Below are 16,621 nucleotides of genomic sequence, written 5' to 3'. Positions count from 1 at the left end.
AGTTTTCTTTTCTAAGCAGGCTACACTTCATTTTGTGACATTTCAGTATCTTCACTATCAACACATCACTAAACTCTTGATGCAGTAGCAATTCAAAAACTGATCTTGCTTCTTTGTAAGAAAAGCAAAGCTGGGAGAGGCATCCTTTGGCATGCATATATGTCCCTTGTATGTCTGAGGAAGGTTTCATTAATTGAGCCAAAATGGCAGAAATGGATAACATTTCTTGAAAATTGCTCCAACATTTACTTCACAGTATTTGAAAGATCTGTCTTGAGCCCACTTCTTTTACTACAGTAGTGCCTGGTTTAATTACTGTCCATAATCATGGGAGGAAGTAAGATGGCAAAATCTTTTAACCAGCTGTAAGCATGTCCTCTAAATGCTTATGAATTTAGTATTTTCACTGATAGTTGCATGATCAAAGTGGTGTCACTTAAGCTGAAGTGAAATATAGCTATATAGCAGAAACGTCTTCACCCTTAAAAGAATAAATCACCTTCAAAATGTGAAAACCGGGGGTACAGACCTGCTTTTATGCTTTTGCATATGTATGTGTGTGTCTTGAAAGGGATACTCTCCAAAATTACTAGGCCTAGGGGGCATGCAATGAAGCTACTAAGTAGTACATTTAAAACATTGGAGAAAATATTTTCTCACTCAATTTGCAATTAAACTATGGAATCTTTTACTGTTTTGGGATCTTGCCAGGTACTTGTGACCTGGATTGGCCACCTGTTGGATCAGGATACTGGGCTTGATGGCAACTCTTAGTTCCATTTTGGAAGTAAATGGTATTTGTTGCTAGACATTAGCTCTGGAGTAGGGCAGGTAAACAATGCCCCTTATAGTAAGGCCAAACAATGGTGTGTAAAGCAATAGAGGTATTGGATATTAATCAGAAGTGGGAAAATTACAGCTTGTCCGCTGCTTTGAGGCTATAAACTGTGCATACACATAGGCCCATGGCTTCTGTAGTGGTGACAAGCAGTGGCTCTGAAGGGTTGCTGTGGGCTCTCACAAGGCTGGCTGGTCATGCCACTCTACATCAGTAACTGTAGTAAACATGGAAGTTCAATCTGAGGTGATCACCACCAGGAATGAGCAGTTGGTGCTTGAGAAGACATTCAGCCATCACTTGGGGGAGGAGTAAAGACTTGCTGATGGGTGTCTTGGCTACATCTCACAATGGAATCCTGATGCAGGTCTAAGCTATGCAGCTTTAGACCTGTACTCCTTTTCTGCTTATTATGCCACAGTTGGGGTACTGCAGTATGCGCCAAAGAGGAAGCAGAGGTCTCAGAGGGGGTGAGTACTGGACCAGTATGATGGCAAAAAGACCCCTCCTGCATACCAAGTTTGCAGACTTCCTGATTGAGCAGATCACTTTTTCCCATTGTGCTTTATATACAAAAAGGGTGAACAAATGATTAGTTGACCACATAGCTTTACAACTATGGTAAAATGTCCAGTTACTGGAGTAGCTTAAAGGCTTGGAGCAGGACTGTAAGAAGAGAGCTTCCACCCCTTAATTGTACAGTGCAAACAGTCATGCCCCACTTAGAAGAATGAATGGAAGGAACCAACCTTTTCATAACACTTGAGGGTTAATAGTAATTTGTCTGTGGTTGTCAACAAAGCTGGTAGAAATAGTACTATGACACAATATAAGCAAAACAGATAGGGACTTGGAAGCCAGTGGAAAACAACTCGCCTTTCACTCTCTGGTGCAAACAAGGGGTCCTTTTACTAAGCTGTGATTAAAAAAAAAAAAGTAGCCCACACCTTTTATGCTGATCCTTCCTGTATTCTAAGGCCTTTTTTTTTTTTTTTTTTTTAAACATCTGTGCACTGTCAACTTGGAGGTGAGCAGAACAAAAAAAACATGCCATAGTATAGAGGGAGAGATACATGTCTTAGATTTGATGCAAGCTAGATTTGACACCCTTCTCATACCACTCATTCTTGACGTAGCCTGGTAGAGTGATACTTTGTTGGGCACAGTTTTACCCCCTCCAGTAGTGTTGCTTATTGAAGTTGCTGTTGCACAATATTGAAATACTTTGTGTATTTTTGGTCTCACCACCTTGTAGGTCTGGCTTTTGCAGACTTTTCTGGGCTCATAGGCTAATGTTGCCATTAGCCTATGAGCACTTACACCGATTTTGTAGGTGATGAGGACTTGCACACTAATCCTGCACTGATTTGTGCAGAGATGCCCCTCTTTGAAAAATAATATATTTTTTAGTACATAGTTTGCGTGCACAGATTTGGATCTTTCAGCAGGATGTCAAGAGTGCATCCCATGTGAGTCCTTTTAAGCTGTACATGCTTGTGCTTATGCAGCCAAACATGATGCAGTCTTGGTTATATTATGTACAGCATGCTGGAGATGTGACAACCAGTGTGTAAGCATGGGGCGCTCTGGCCACCTTGTTGGGCAGACTAGATGGACTGTGCAGCTCTTTATTTGCCATCATTTACTGTGCCTTTATTTCAAATAGAAGGAAAATTAGACCTACCAATACCACTTCTTGCTGAAAGTGAGACACTCACCACGGGCAGGCTGTAGGCTATAGCTATGGTCTTCCACTGACATGGCTTTATGGCCTTCAAAAAGTGATTTTGCCTCCAGTTATCTCAGATGAAAACTTATTTTGGCAATAACCATTTAAATACATTTAAAGTAGTTAAGGCTAGAGTTTCACAGTAATGGGTAAAAGCCAGCCTTGCACATCTTAAAAGGTGAGCTGTCACAGGAAAAAAAAAAGATTATTTTCATATAACTTTAAAAATTTTTGCTTGTGTAAAAAGCTCATATGCAGCCTGGGCACCAGAGGGCCAGGTTCAGGATGGTGGGGGTGGGGGGAGATGACAACACTTATTCATCAGGCCCACAGGTGGCCATAGAAAAGCTGTAGCTAGCCTTGCTCAGTCTGTGTCTTTCTCTACCCCCACCCCATCCACTACTTGCCTGAGAGACTGCTGTGCCAGCTACCTGCCTATGTGGAAACAGGAACTTGCTTTGTTTGTTACAATTTTTTTTATATCCCACCATTACTGAGAACAGCTCATTGCAGTTTACAATAAAATGACAAAATTCTTAAAAAAAAAAAAACACCAAATAAAAATAGGACAGATTAAAGACCAAGCATAACACACTGTCCATATTTGTTTTCCACATCCTGATTACTGAAACAGTACAGAGCCAACTGTACCAGGAAACCCCTCTGAAGAACTTCATGGTTAGAGAAAAGCCAATTCAAAGAAATGTGCTTCAAGGAGAGCCTTGAAGTTTGTGAAAGATAACTCATTCTAAGGATAACCCAATGTATTTGATAAATAACAACCAGACTGAGGAAGACAGATGAGCACACTGGAAAACAGTACAGGAAAAAACAAATTTACACCGGACCTGTAATTTTTTTCTACATTATTGGGTACTAATGAAAACATTAGCAAACCAGTTTTGACTGAGGTAAAAACTGTCTCAGAACATAAAAACACTAATCATGTTGCGCACTGGGTCATTTTACTACCGAGGTCTACTAATAAGTTCCTTACCCTTAACTAGTTTCCCTTTTCTCCATGCCATGTGGTTAGTGAATAGAAGGATTTTACTAGGAGGCATAGCTTCTCCAGGAACCTTCAGAATCTCAGTCTAGTACTGGTTAAAGGGATCAAAGGTTACCAAATAATTACAGGGAAACAATTACTTTCTAGCTTCAATAAGGTGGAATAACTTTCTAAATTATTTATAATGGAAACTGTTCCTGTCCTAGAGGAAACCTTGATGATGTAGATGAAATTTATTGTTTGAGATTCCCCAATTTTCTTCTGATCTAACACTCTTCTGCAGCTGCCCTTTATGTGCATATACATTTCTGAAGTCAAAAATAACCAAAGAGGGAGCAGTAGCTTGGTTGAGGAGCTCCAAATGCATTCATAGCCCAACAGTTACCAACTATGGTGAAGAGGAAGGGTAGACTCCAAGCTTTTACCAGTAGAATCTGGGCTGGTGTTAAATGGGGTACCTTGATAAAAGGTCTTAGAGATGAGGCGGCCATACAAGTCAGCTCTGTGGGTGATTAAGTACCCCGCACTATTGAGAAAGCTGTGTATAGGGAGATGTAATTCATCATCATTTATTCCTTTTATATACCGTATCTTATCGCAATTACAAAACAGAACAGTTTACATTAAAAAATACATCTCGTAACCAAACAAATAGGAACTCCAGTCAATAATAGGAAAGCACAGCAAACCAAAAAATAATAACATAACTAATAAAACACAGTTATCTAAATTAAATACAATTTAACCTGGATTTTAACACCCACCCTACTCTTATAGATTCTGTTCGATATGATTGGTAAAAAGAAGTCTTCAGCAGTTTTCAAAAATGAGTATAGCATTTCTCCAATCTAATCTCTTTTGGAAGTCCGTTCCAAAGAGTAGGAGACAGAACGCCGATGCACGCATGGATTCCCATCGAGCCTTAGTAGGCGAAGGAATGACTAGCCTATTGTCTGTTAGTGATCTGAGAGTCCGTGCAGGAGAATAAGGAATTGTCAGGTTGGATAAATAGCTAGGCTTAAGTAGATGAAATAAATGCCCTTACGTGTTAAGACAAGCACTTATTTGACTCTTGTTTCAATCGGAAGCCAATGCAGTTGATATAATAAAGGTGTTATTCTGTCATCTCTCCGTGCCCTACAGATCATACATGCTGCTGTATTTTGAATTCTTTGTATTCTTTTTAAATTCACTTTGGTAATCCCTGCATAGATAACATTACAATAATCTAACCGTGATGTAATATACGCATACAGTGGTGGAAATAAGTATTTGATCCCTTGCTGATTTTGTAAGTTTGCCCACTGACAAAGACATGAGCAGCCCATAATTGAAGGGTAGGTTATTGGTAACAGTGAGAGATAGCACATCACAAATTAAATCCGGAAAATCACATTGTGGAAAGTATATGAATTTATTTGCATTCTGCAGAGGGAAATAAGTATTTAATCCCTCTGGCAAACAAGACCTAATACTTGGTGGCAAAACCCTTGTTGGCAAGCACAGCGGTCAGACGTCTTCTGTAGTTGATGATGAGGTTTGCACACATGTCAGGAGGAATTTTGGTCCACTCCTCTTTGCAGATCATCTCTAAATCATTAAGAGTTCTGGGCTGTCGCTTGGCAACTCGCAGCTTCAGCTCCCTCCATAAGTTTTCAATGGGATTAAGGTCTGGTGACTGGCTAGGCCACTCCATGACCCTAATGTGCTTCTTCCTGAGCCACTCCTTTGTTGCCTTGGCTGTATGTTTTGGGTCATTGTCGTGCTGGAAGACCCAGCCACGACCCATTTTTAAGGCCCTGGCGGAGGGAAGGAGGTTGTCACTCAGAATTGTACGGTACATGGCCCCATCCATTCTCCCATTGATGCGGTGAAGTAGTCCTGTGCCCTTAGCAGAGAAACACCCCCAAAACATAACATTTCCACCTCCATGCTTGACAGTGGGGACGGTGTTCTTTGGGTCATAGGCAGCATTTCTCTTCCTCCAAACACGGCGAGTTGAGTTCATGCCAAAGAGCTCAATTTTTGTCTCATCTGACCACAGCACCTTCTCCCAATCACTCTCGGCATCATCCAGGTGTTCACTGGCAAACTTCAGACGGGCCGTCACATGTGCCTTCCGGAGCAGGGGGACCTTGCGGGCACTGCAGGATTGCAATCCGTTATGTCGTAATGTGTTACCAATGGTTTTCGTGGTGACAGTGGTCCCAGCTGCCTTGAGATCATTGACAAGTTCCCCCCTTGTAGTTGTAGGCTGATTTCTAACCTTCCTCATGATCAAGGATACCCCACGAGGTGAGATTTTGCGTGGAGCCCCAGATCTTTGTCGATTGACAGTCATTTTGTACTTCTTCCATTTTCTTACTATGGCACCAACAGTTGTCTCCTTCTCGCCCAGCGTCTTACTGATGGTTTTGTAGCCCATTCCAGCCTTGTGCAGGTGTATGATCTTGTCCCTGACATCCTTAGACAGCTCCTTGCTCTTGGCCATTTTGTAGAGGTTAGAGTCTGACTGATTCACTGAGTCTGTGGACAGGTGTCTTTCATACAGGTGACCATTGCCGACAGCTGTCTGTCATGCAGGTAACGAGTTGATTTGGAGCATCTACCTGGTCTGTAGGGGCCAGATCTCTTACTGGTTGGTGGGGGATCAAATACTTATTTCCCTCTGCAGAATGCAAATAAATTCATATACTTTCCACAATGTGATTTTCCGGATTTAATTTGTGATGTGCTATCTCTCACTGTTACCAATAACCTACCCTTCAATTATGGGCTGCTCATGTCTTTGTCAGTGGGCAAACTTACAAAATCAGCAAGGGATCAAATACTTATTTCCACCACTGTACGTCAATGTTTCTAAAGTCTCTACTTATTAAATTTCTAATTGAACGGCGCTTCCTTAAGTTAGCACCCCCAATCAGTTTCAAAAGTTGGCTCCTATGGACTAGGAGTTGTTTTGTTAACCTCAGGTTGTGCCGTGCTTATGCTGGGAGGCATTGCAAAAGGTCTAACTCTTCCTTTGGAAGTGGCAATTCTATCCCTCAAGACTCCTGTTCCCTGCCACTACCAATGGCTAGAGGTGACAGTTCTTCCAAAAAGCCGGTAAGCCTTGAAGATGGTATTCTCTTCTGTTGTAGTAGCTACAGGCTTTCACTTTAGAGACTTTGTTTTCTGTATGCCATACATTTCTCACAGTCTTCTCTAATAGATCACATTTCTCCCATACAACTTGAATGAAAATGTTTGAAACAAGTAACATGGTATTCATAAAAGATGGTATTTGTAATCTAGGGAAGTTTAATATGCTGGAGCATAAAATTAGGTACAGGGATCTACATTTAATTAATTTTCATAAACACTTTTCTGCATCTCTTGAAATTTAAAGATGACCAAAGCCTGGTATCTCCCCCCCCCCCCCCCCCCAAAAAAAAAACAAAACACTTTCTAAAATATTACCTTGCTCAAAACAAAGGATGGCTGGTGGTAAGTAATCCTGCAGCAGTGGGTAGCTCAGACTACCTACAATGATTATGCAAACTTGCATTAGATAAAGTGAATAGCTTTTGCAGATATTTTTTCAAAGCACAGAAAGTTTTATTTTGATTTGTGAGATTCATATGTTACCTGATGTTTCCCATACTACCCAGCAAAAGCCAACAATTTTTTGGCATTAAGGCCTACGCTTATATACTATAAGCATCATTCAAGTTGAATTATCTGTGTAAGTGCATGTTTTTTTTCCAGCAAGGTGTATGTTATCTTTGATCCTTCATAGCTCAACCTTTGTCTCCAGCAAAATTGAGGCAATAGTTAGGACCCTGCTGTCCCTGAAGCATCTACGCATTCAGCAGCTCATGATTTTTTTTTCTTTTGTGCCTATTGTAGGGGGTCTTTTACTAAAGATTAGTGCATGTTATCTGCCACAGGACCCATTTTAGTCCTTTGAGAGCAGTTGCTGATCAGATGCACTACTGGTAGACTACCACAAGGACTAGTATATTAAATTAATTTTGCATAATTTCACTGTATGTAGTGCTTTTTTTTATATATTTAATTTTTTAGTAAATAATAGCCAAAACATAAGAGTACAAGAAGGGAAAGTTAGTTTTTACCTGCTAATTTTCTTTATTTCAGTGCACTAGATCAAGCCAGGACAAGTGGGTTATATCCATCTATCAGCAGGTGGAGATGGAGGTAGAAGACAGTTGCACTGTGCCTTAATATCTGATGCTGAGTGTCACACCTCAGTATTTTGATAAAGCAGTGGAAAAAAAAAAAGAGGCAGGCCAAAACTAACCTGACAGAAAAGGTCTTCTTCCTCAGATTCCTAAACCACAAACGATGAAGTGGGAACTGCGTTGAACAACCTCTAAACAGAGAAGTCTTAAGAACAACCAATCAAACCAGCTCAAATATCTGAAGGGCTGGGTCCTAGATAGACCTGCTGCACTAAAGGAAAGAAAATTATCGGATACAAACTAGTTTTCCCTTCCTTAGCACAGTAACAGATTTTGGCTGGTCTTCTGGCAAATGTCAAGGACTTGGAGCAATCTAAGTTCCATCAAGCTTCTCTAAGTCTTCACCAAACAGATGCTTAACTCCTAGAGGGAAACTTAATGAGCGTGGCTTTTAGTGAGAGTGGATCTAGAAGCCACATTTGCTGTCATAAGCCACAAGGAATGCCTGGCAGACACTGCCAATGCGATCTGCTTTGCCAATGCCCTAAGTATGTCAGAGACCATCTGCCAAAAATGCCAGACTTGTCTCCATAAAGGGAGAATCTAGGGAACCAGTATCAAGATCCCCAGCAGAATCTACCACATGCTGGACAAAACCAAGGCAGGATCTAGCAACATAAGAGTCGGCTCCCATAGCTTGAAGGGCTAAGGCAGCCACCTCTAAGGACATCTTTAGAACAGCTTCAGTTTTACAGCCTTGCATATCCTTAAGGGTCTTAAACTCCTGAACAGATAGTGTGGTCTCTTTAATCACTGCTGTGACCAGGGAATCCAACGTCGGGACTACCTTGAGGCTCACATCAGAAGTGTTCTAATGTGCTGAGATCAGCTCATGTATGTGGAAGGTCTTTGGAGGCCTTTTTGTGCCTAAAATGATAGGATTCACTGTGGAAGTGGAGAGCTGGGAGGTCAGAGCTGATATAGTAGAATCTCAGGGGCTCTGGTAATCAAGGTGGGATGCTCCTCCTTGCGGAACATCTGTGCCACAGAGGGAACATCCCCCTCTGCCAGAGAATGCTCCCCTTCTTAAGTTTTGCCATGGGCAGTCTTCTAAGAGAAGGGAGGGGGACCCATGCAAGGGGCATCAGAGACCCTGTCTCCTACTCAGCTTGAGGCTGTAAATGCACTCCTTTTAGAAGACTGAGGAGCAGGAGATGTGTGGCCCCTAAAAGGAGACCTAAAACAGAGAGTGTGTGTGTTTTAAGAGGAAGGCCTTAAGCGTGAGCAGTACAAATGTAGTAGGGGATAAAGGAACATCCCTGAGCTGCTACGCCCCTGCAGTGTCCAGTAGATCAGAGGAAGGTGCAAGGTCAGAAACACAGTGCCTCTGAGGCAGACCGCGGGAAACCAATATGGCTAGTATTCTCGTGCCAGCAGAAGGGCCAAAAGGACTGTTGACGGAGGTGCCGGACAGCTTTATGTTGCAATGGGAGCCAATGTACCAACTGCTTCCCTTGGCGCTCCAACCAGCAAAGAGGTGCACAGAACAAACTCCAGATGCAGTCTTATGCGCCCTGCGATGAGTACAGTGTTTAGCTGTCTCCAAAGGAGCTGCCATAAGGAAACAAGCTAGGCCCGTATGCACTGCCGAAAAAGGCCCCCAACCTAAGTTACCAGAGGCTTCTCTGCTCAAACGTGGTGGTGCACAGCACTCCACCTTGGAAGGAGACCTAGGGCAGGCAGCCGGAGAGTGCCGGGGGGGACCAAGCACCATCACCAGGTGTTCCCAATGATAGCTCCACACAGTCACTGTACTCCCCAAACCCAACGGAACTCAGAAGCCTGGGGCAGGAGATGGCCCAGATTATCCAGGAATAGTTGTCAGATATATCTTCCACCTGTTGGAGATAGAGGAATACTGATGTATAGCACTAAGCACTGGCTCTTAAGGCACAGTGCAACTCTGTGTCCTCTGTCGCCACCTGCTGGTAGATGGACCTAATCCACTGTTCCTGGATTGATATGTTGCTACACTACGGAATAGGAAATATTACATAGAAATAAATAATCCTAGAGAAAATTAAACATAGTCCACATTATTGAGGAGAAGCTTGGGAAAAATCCACAATTCCAGGAATAACATGTATAGAATGTTTGTATGTTTGGGAAGCTTGCCAGGTGCCCTTGGCTTGGATTGGCTGCTGTCATGGACAGGATGCTGGGCTCGATGGACCCTTGGTCTTTTCCCAGTGTGGCATTACTTATGTATTTACAGAGCAAGTAATGGGGGGAAAATCCTCCAAAATAGGGGTAAAAGAAAATGCAGACAAAGAGCTGTTCTCTAGCAAACAAACACTACATTATTTGAACATCTTATTCTATTACTGGGGATACAGGAAGTGAAGGAGCAATGGGGTTGATTAGCAGCCAAAAATGAGGACAGTTGTGAGTTCAAAATTAACAGATCTAAATTTTACAATGCTTCTACATGGAAATTTAAGAAAAAACACACAGTTCCCAACTAAATAACCCCGAATTGCTGCAACAGAAATGTCTGTCTCCTTTGTAATATATCAGAAAAACACGCGACTCTTACAATTCAAACATAACTCTTTCCTATGCTTGAAATACAGATATAAAAGCTTCTCTCAGTCTGTCTTCAATGCAAAAGAAACAAAGTTGCTGAAGTCACTAGGTCTGAAGCTGATGAACCCAATATAACCGCCAGGCAGTATTTTTAAAACCACTTTCACATAATGAATGAAAAGTCTCTTTTGGTGACCTCAAGGGAAGTTGAGGAAAGTAACTCAAACATAAGTTGGAAGACCTTGCCTCATTTTCCAAAGCTTCAACTTTAAACTACTTTGTATACTGTCTTTTATGAGGGACACATTCAAAGGGGGCCCTTTTACTAAAGCTTATTGCATGCTAATTTTATACCTATGGGCTTCCTAGCATTTAGCATGTGCTAAGCTTTAAGGTCCCCAAAGTTTGCATAAAGCAGAGATTCTCAATCTTTTCCATTTCATGGCACATTTACACGGCACTAAAATAGTCATCATGCCTCCACAAATGGTCCAGCGTTTTCCCTTCCCCCCCCCCCCTCAAAACAAAAATAGTCCAGCATTTACCTTCTCTCCCCCTCCCCCAATCCTCACAAATAGTTAAATATCTCTCCCTCATTTTCCTCTCCAGGCAGTGACCAGGCATCTCCGCTTGTCTCTCTTGACTCCCCCCCCCAGCTGTCTCCAGCAGTTTGCAGCAAGCAGTGATTCATACAGCCTGTACATGCCAACCCCAGAGCCTTCTCTCTCATGTAACATCCTGCTTCCTGCCTATGTGAAAGCAGGAAGTTACGTCAGAGAGAAGGCTCTGGGGTTTGCGCGAACAGGCTGTATGAATTGCTGCTCGCAGACACAGACTACTAGAGACAAGGAAACTTTTAAAAGGTAAACTCCATTCCGGCCCAAATTAAGCTGGCCCTGCTAATAAATGACCCTCAATTGCCATGGCACACCTATGGACCAGCTGTGGTACACCGATGGCACACCTATGGACCAGCTGTGGTACACCGATGGCACACCTATGGACCAGCTGTGGTACACCGATGTGCCACAGCACACTGGTTGAAAAACGCTGGCATAGAAGAAACAGAGAAGACAAAGGATTGTAATTTAATTTGATGGTCATTAACTTTAGAAGTTACACTGTTAAAAGTCAGATTGTGTGAACTGAAAGTAGGCAGACAGGTAGGAATGCTGCTGGCTGACCTGTGTCATCGGTTGGTAAATCTCTAGGTGTTTCACTAACCATTCCCTGGTCCAACATTCCACCGGTTTAAGAACCTGATCCTCTGAGCACAGATCCAAGGCAAGCAACTCCTCTTCCTAACAAGAGCCTGCAGAGTTCTCCTCGTGTTGGCACATTGTCAGTGCCTTCCATAAGCAGCTGCCTGGCCTACGCAGTGGTAGGGAAAGATACACATCCATACTGAAACTGGAGGGCCAGGGTCTCTAAGGGGAAGACCTGAGGCCATCCCTTACCTGTATACTTCCACATAGAAGAAAAAGTTTGCAGAGGTAAGAATGACAAGAGCTTAGGAGTCAGCCATTCACCATTATGGCTCCTCCCCCTATTTGTCTTTTTCTTGTAATTATCCAAGAGTTCTCTCTTTATGTATTGATTTTTGAAATGCATAAATGAAGAAAAATAACAATAGAAAATGATTTAAAGCAGCCCAGTCTTGCATAGTACCAAGAGTCAGTGTCTCTGGTTTAATCACAGGGCTCCTGCTATTTAAATTTCTGCCAGGAACTTGTGTCCTGGATTGGCCACTGTTGGAAGTAGGATACTGGGCTAGATGGACCATTGCTCTGACCCAGTCTGGCTATACTTATGTTCTTATAAAGTCAGAGAAATTAGGCCTGTTCTGCCTGTCTCACAGTGAAACATAGCAAAGCTCTGGTTTCTATATGTTTCAAAAGATATTTCAGCACCATCTGCATGACAATTGAAAGTGCCCAAGTAATTGTTCACACAAACACTTGTTAATATATAGATCTTTATATATTACAAAATGCATGCTTGGTACAGGGAGTAAGATATGAGCCACAGCAGGACCTTGCTTAGTTAAAATCCAGGATCCCAGGAGATCTTTTGTGAAATTTCTTTTTCTTCATAGCAAATTATTTCATCTCCAACCATAAATTCCATTTCTTTATCTAAACTGAGACCACACTCCACCCCTGTTTTCACTGACTGAACATCATTTTTATGGTGTTTCAAAGATGTTAAAGATCCTGTAGAAAAAAAAAGAAAGAAACATTCTCTCGATTAAAATGGAGCAAAGCTATGAACATGTTGAGTGTTTTCAATCAAGTCAATATCAAACATTTGCTGAGAGAGCCAACACTCAGCTTTCTACATGCTAAATAAAGCAGTAGGTTGCCAGAGTCCTACTATAAATGTGTCTTTTGTTATCACTAGTGCCTGTATTTTGGATTTTATTTTTAGACTTGTGCTTCACTTTTTCTGGTCACTGATGCTAGGATCTAGGGATGCAGTGGCTTTTATTTTTTTTTTTTATTTGTAGAGACTGTTTATTTTAAAAAAAAACTCAGGTTACAGTAATGTAACTGAAACATGCATTATAGAAAAATAACATGTACAGCTCAGTAGAAGTAATGAAAATGTAACCAGCCTCCTTATTTTAACCAAGTTCCCCCACCCCACCCCTTTTCTTTTTTAGCTCTCTGGCTTACTTGCTGCATCCTTGGACCACTCTGTATATCCTAGTTGTTCAGCCAAAATAAGCTGACTCACCCGCCAAATAACTGCTATGTGAAGACTAACAGCTCACCTTCTTTCCTCCTCGAAATGCACCACCTGCTCTTCTGATCCCATCCCCACCAACTTACTTAACATCATCTCTCATACTGTCACCCCCTCCATCTGTCATATCCTCAACCTCTCTCTCGCCACTGCAACTGTCCCTGACACCTTCAAGCACGCCGTAGTCACACCTCTCCTCAAAAAACCATCACTTGACCCCACCTGTCCCTCCAACTACTGCCCCCATCTCCCTCCTACCCTTCCTCTCCAAAATACTTGAGTGCGCCGTTCACAGCCGCTGCCTCGATTTCCTCTCCTCTCATGCCATCCTCGATCCACTTCAATCCGGTTTTCGCCCTCTACACTCAACAGAAACAGCACTCTCTAAAGTCTGTAATGACCGGTTCCTTGCCAAATCCAGAGGCCACTACTCCATCCTCATCCTCCTCGATCTATCCGCCGCTTTTGACACTGTCAATCATGATTTACTTCTTGCCACACTGTTCTCATTTGGGTTCCAGGGCTCTGTCCTCTCCTGGTTCTCCTCCTATCTCTCCCACCGCACCTTCAGAGATCACTCTCATGGATCCTCCTCCACCCCCACCCCGCTATCTGTTGGTGTTCCCCAGGGATCTGTCCTTGGACCCCTTCTCTTCTCAATCTACACCTCTACCCTGGGCTCCCTGATCTCATCTCACGGTTTCCAGTATCATCTATATGCTGATGACACCCAGTTGTATCTCTCCACACCAGACATCACCGCTGAGACCCAGGCTAAGGTATCAGCCTGCTTATCCGACATAGCTGCCTGGATGTCCAACCGCCACCTGAAACTGAACATGTCCAAGACTGAGCTCATTGTCTTTCCACCAAAACCCACTTCTCCTCTTCCTCCACTTTCTATCTCAGTTGATAACACCCTTATCCTCCCCGTCTCATCTGCCCGCAACCTTGGAGTCATCTTTGACTCCTCCCTCTCCTCTGCGCATATCCAGCAGACAGCCAAGACCTGTCGCTTCTTCCTATTTAACATCAGCAAAATTCGCCCTTTCCTCTCTAAACACACCACCCGAACTCTTGTCCACGCTCTCATTACCTCTCGCCTTGACTACTGCAACTTAGTCCTCACCGGCCTCCCACTTAGCCACCTATCCCCTCTTCAATCTGTTCAGAACTCTGCTGCACGTCTTATATTCCGCCAGAACCGATATACTCATATCACCCCTCTCCTCAGGTCACTTCACTGGCTTCCAATCAGATACCGAATTCAGTTCAAGCTTCTCCTTCTTACTTACAAATGCACTCAGTCTGCTGCCCCTCACTACCTCTCTACCCTCATCTCCCCTTATGTTCCAGCCCAAAACCTCCGTTCACAGGACAAATCCCTCCTCTCATTACCCTTCTTCACCACCGCCAACTCCAGGCTCCGCTCATTCTGCTTCGCCTCACCCTATGCTTGGAACAACCTCCCCGAGTCCTTACGCCAAGCCCCCTCCTTGCCCATCTTCAAGTCTTTGCTTAAAGCCCACCTCTTCAATGCTGCATTCAGCACCTAACTCTTACCTTTCAGGAATTCCAGACTGCCCAATTTGACTGCCCCTATCGGTCTGACTGCCCACGCGTCTTTTAGATTGTAAGCTCTTTGAGCAGGGATTGTCCTTTTATGTTAAATTGTACAGTGCTGCGTAACCCTAGTAGCGCTTTAGAAATGTTAAGTAGTAGTAGTAGTAATAGTGAGACAACTCAAAACGTTCCCTGCCTGAGAAAGCAATAGTGAAACAAGCGCTTGTCGGGACCGGCTGAAATTGTAAAGATAAGTGGAACAAGAGTAGATGAGAACTGAATCTTACCTACCCTATTCCACCCTAACATCTAATTGTATTTGTTCCTCTATCGGACTTGGTGAATGCCTTTACGGTACTATGTAAGCCACATTGAGCCTGCAAATAGGTGGGAAAATGTGGGATACAAATGTAATAAATAAATAAACTTACTGAACTGTTAGTTGTTTTGGAAACAATTGCTGAGAAATAAATGAAATAAGTGAAAAGCACCAAAAAAACAAAAATGAAAGAAATTAAAAAAAAAAGCAAGAATGATATTTAAATTCACTTCAAAGTATGACAAGCACTTAGACACATATTAAGGTAGGAGGTATTTTGAGGTCTATGATTATACAAAATCACAAGAAAGGGATTGATATACTTTTGAATTATAAGTACATAAGTACATAAGTAGTGCCATACTGGGAAAGACCAAAGGTCCATCTAGCCCAGCATCCTGTCACCGACAGTGGCCAATCCAGGTCAAGGGCACCTGGCACGCTCCCCAAACGTAAAAACATTCCAGACAAGTTATACCTAAAAATGCGGAATTTTTCCAAGTCCATTTAATAGCGGTCTATGGACTTGTCCTTTAGGAATCTATCTAACCCCTTTTTAAACTCCGTCAAGCTAACCGCCCGTACCACGTTCTCCGGCAACGAATTCCAGAGTCTAATTACACGTTGGGTGAAGAAAAATTTTCTCCGATTCGTTTTAAATTTACCACACTGTAGCTTCAACTCATGCCCTCTAGTCCTAGTATTTTTGGATAGCGTGAACAGTCGCTTCACATCCACCCGATCCATTCCACTCATTATTTTATACACTTCTATCATATCTCCCCTCAGCCGTCTCTTCTCCAAGCTGAAAAGCCCTAGCCTTCTCAGCCTCTCTTCATAGGAAAGTCATCCCATCCCCACTATCATTTTCGTCGCCCTTCGCTGTACCTTTTCCAATTCTACTATATCTTTTTTGAGATACGGAGACCAGTACTGAACACAATACTCCAGGTGCGGTCGCACCATGGAGCGATACAACGGCATTATAACATCCGCACACCTGGACTCCATACCCTTCCTAATAACACCCAACATTCTATTCGCTTTCCTAGCCGCAGCAGCACACTGAGCAGAAGGTTTCAGCGTATCATCGACGACGACACCCAGATCCCTTTCTTGATCCGTAACTCCTAACGCGGAACCATGCAAGACGTAGCTATAATTCGGGTTCCTCTTACCCACATGCATCACTTTGCACTTGTCAACATTGAACTTCATCTGCCACTTGCACGCCCATTCTCCCAGTCTCGCAAGGTCCTCCTGTAATCGTTCACATTCCTCCTGCGACTTGACGACCCTGAATAATTTTGTGTCATCGGCGAATTTAATTACCTCACTAGTTATTCCCATCTCTAGGTCATTTATAAATACATTAAAAAGCAACGGACCCAGCACAGACCCCTGCGGGACCCCACTAACTATGATTTATGAGACCTCTTTTCCTTCTATAAAGATATTTGTACACAGTAGTACGGAAGAAACAGTCATTGAAACAAGGACAACCAATCCAGACAGGACTTCAGAGGTAGATTAATAAAATATATTTATTTCCAAAAGACCAAACACAATAGACTCGACACAGTCTCGTGTTTCAGCAGTGATGCGCCTGCTTCAGCAGTCAGAGCATCTGTATAGACAAATAAACGTATTT

The 16,621-nt window shown here is 42.8% G+C and overlaps 1 protein-coding gene across 4 annotated transcripts in view; it reads right to left on the bottom strand.

Moving 5' to 3' along the window:
• Positions 1–12,186: 12,186 nt before the first annotated feature.
• The window catches only part of MTIF2 (mitochondrial translational initiation factor 2), a 74,418-nt gene continuing 69,983 nt past the window's right edge, over positions 12,187–16,621 (bottom strand). For 3 of the 4 annotated variants that reach the window (XM_030196450.1, XM_030196451.1, XM_030196449.1), the window contains exon 14: positions 12,189–12,556. In XM_030196450.1, coding sequence (XP_030052310.1) covers positions 12,387–12,556 — 170 coding nt within the window. In that variant the 3' untranslated portion in view covers positions 12,189–12,386. Of the gene's footprint in view, positions 12,557–16,621 lie in introns of all 4 variants that reach the window. The other variant, XM_030196452.1, reaches the window with a different exon arrangement.

The sequence above is a fragment of the Microcaecilia unicolor genome, chromosome 3 (assembly GCF_901765095.1).
Source record: "Microcaecilia unicolor chromosome 3, aMicUni1.1, whole genome shotgun sequence".
Lineage (NCBI taxonomy): Eukaryota > Metazoa > Chordata > Amphibia > Gymnophiona > Siphonopidae > Microcaecilia > Microcaecilia unicolor.
This window is presented reverse-complemented; position numbering and strand designations above follow the sequence as displayed.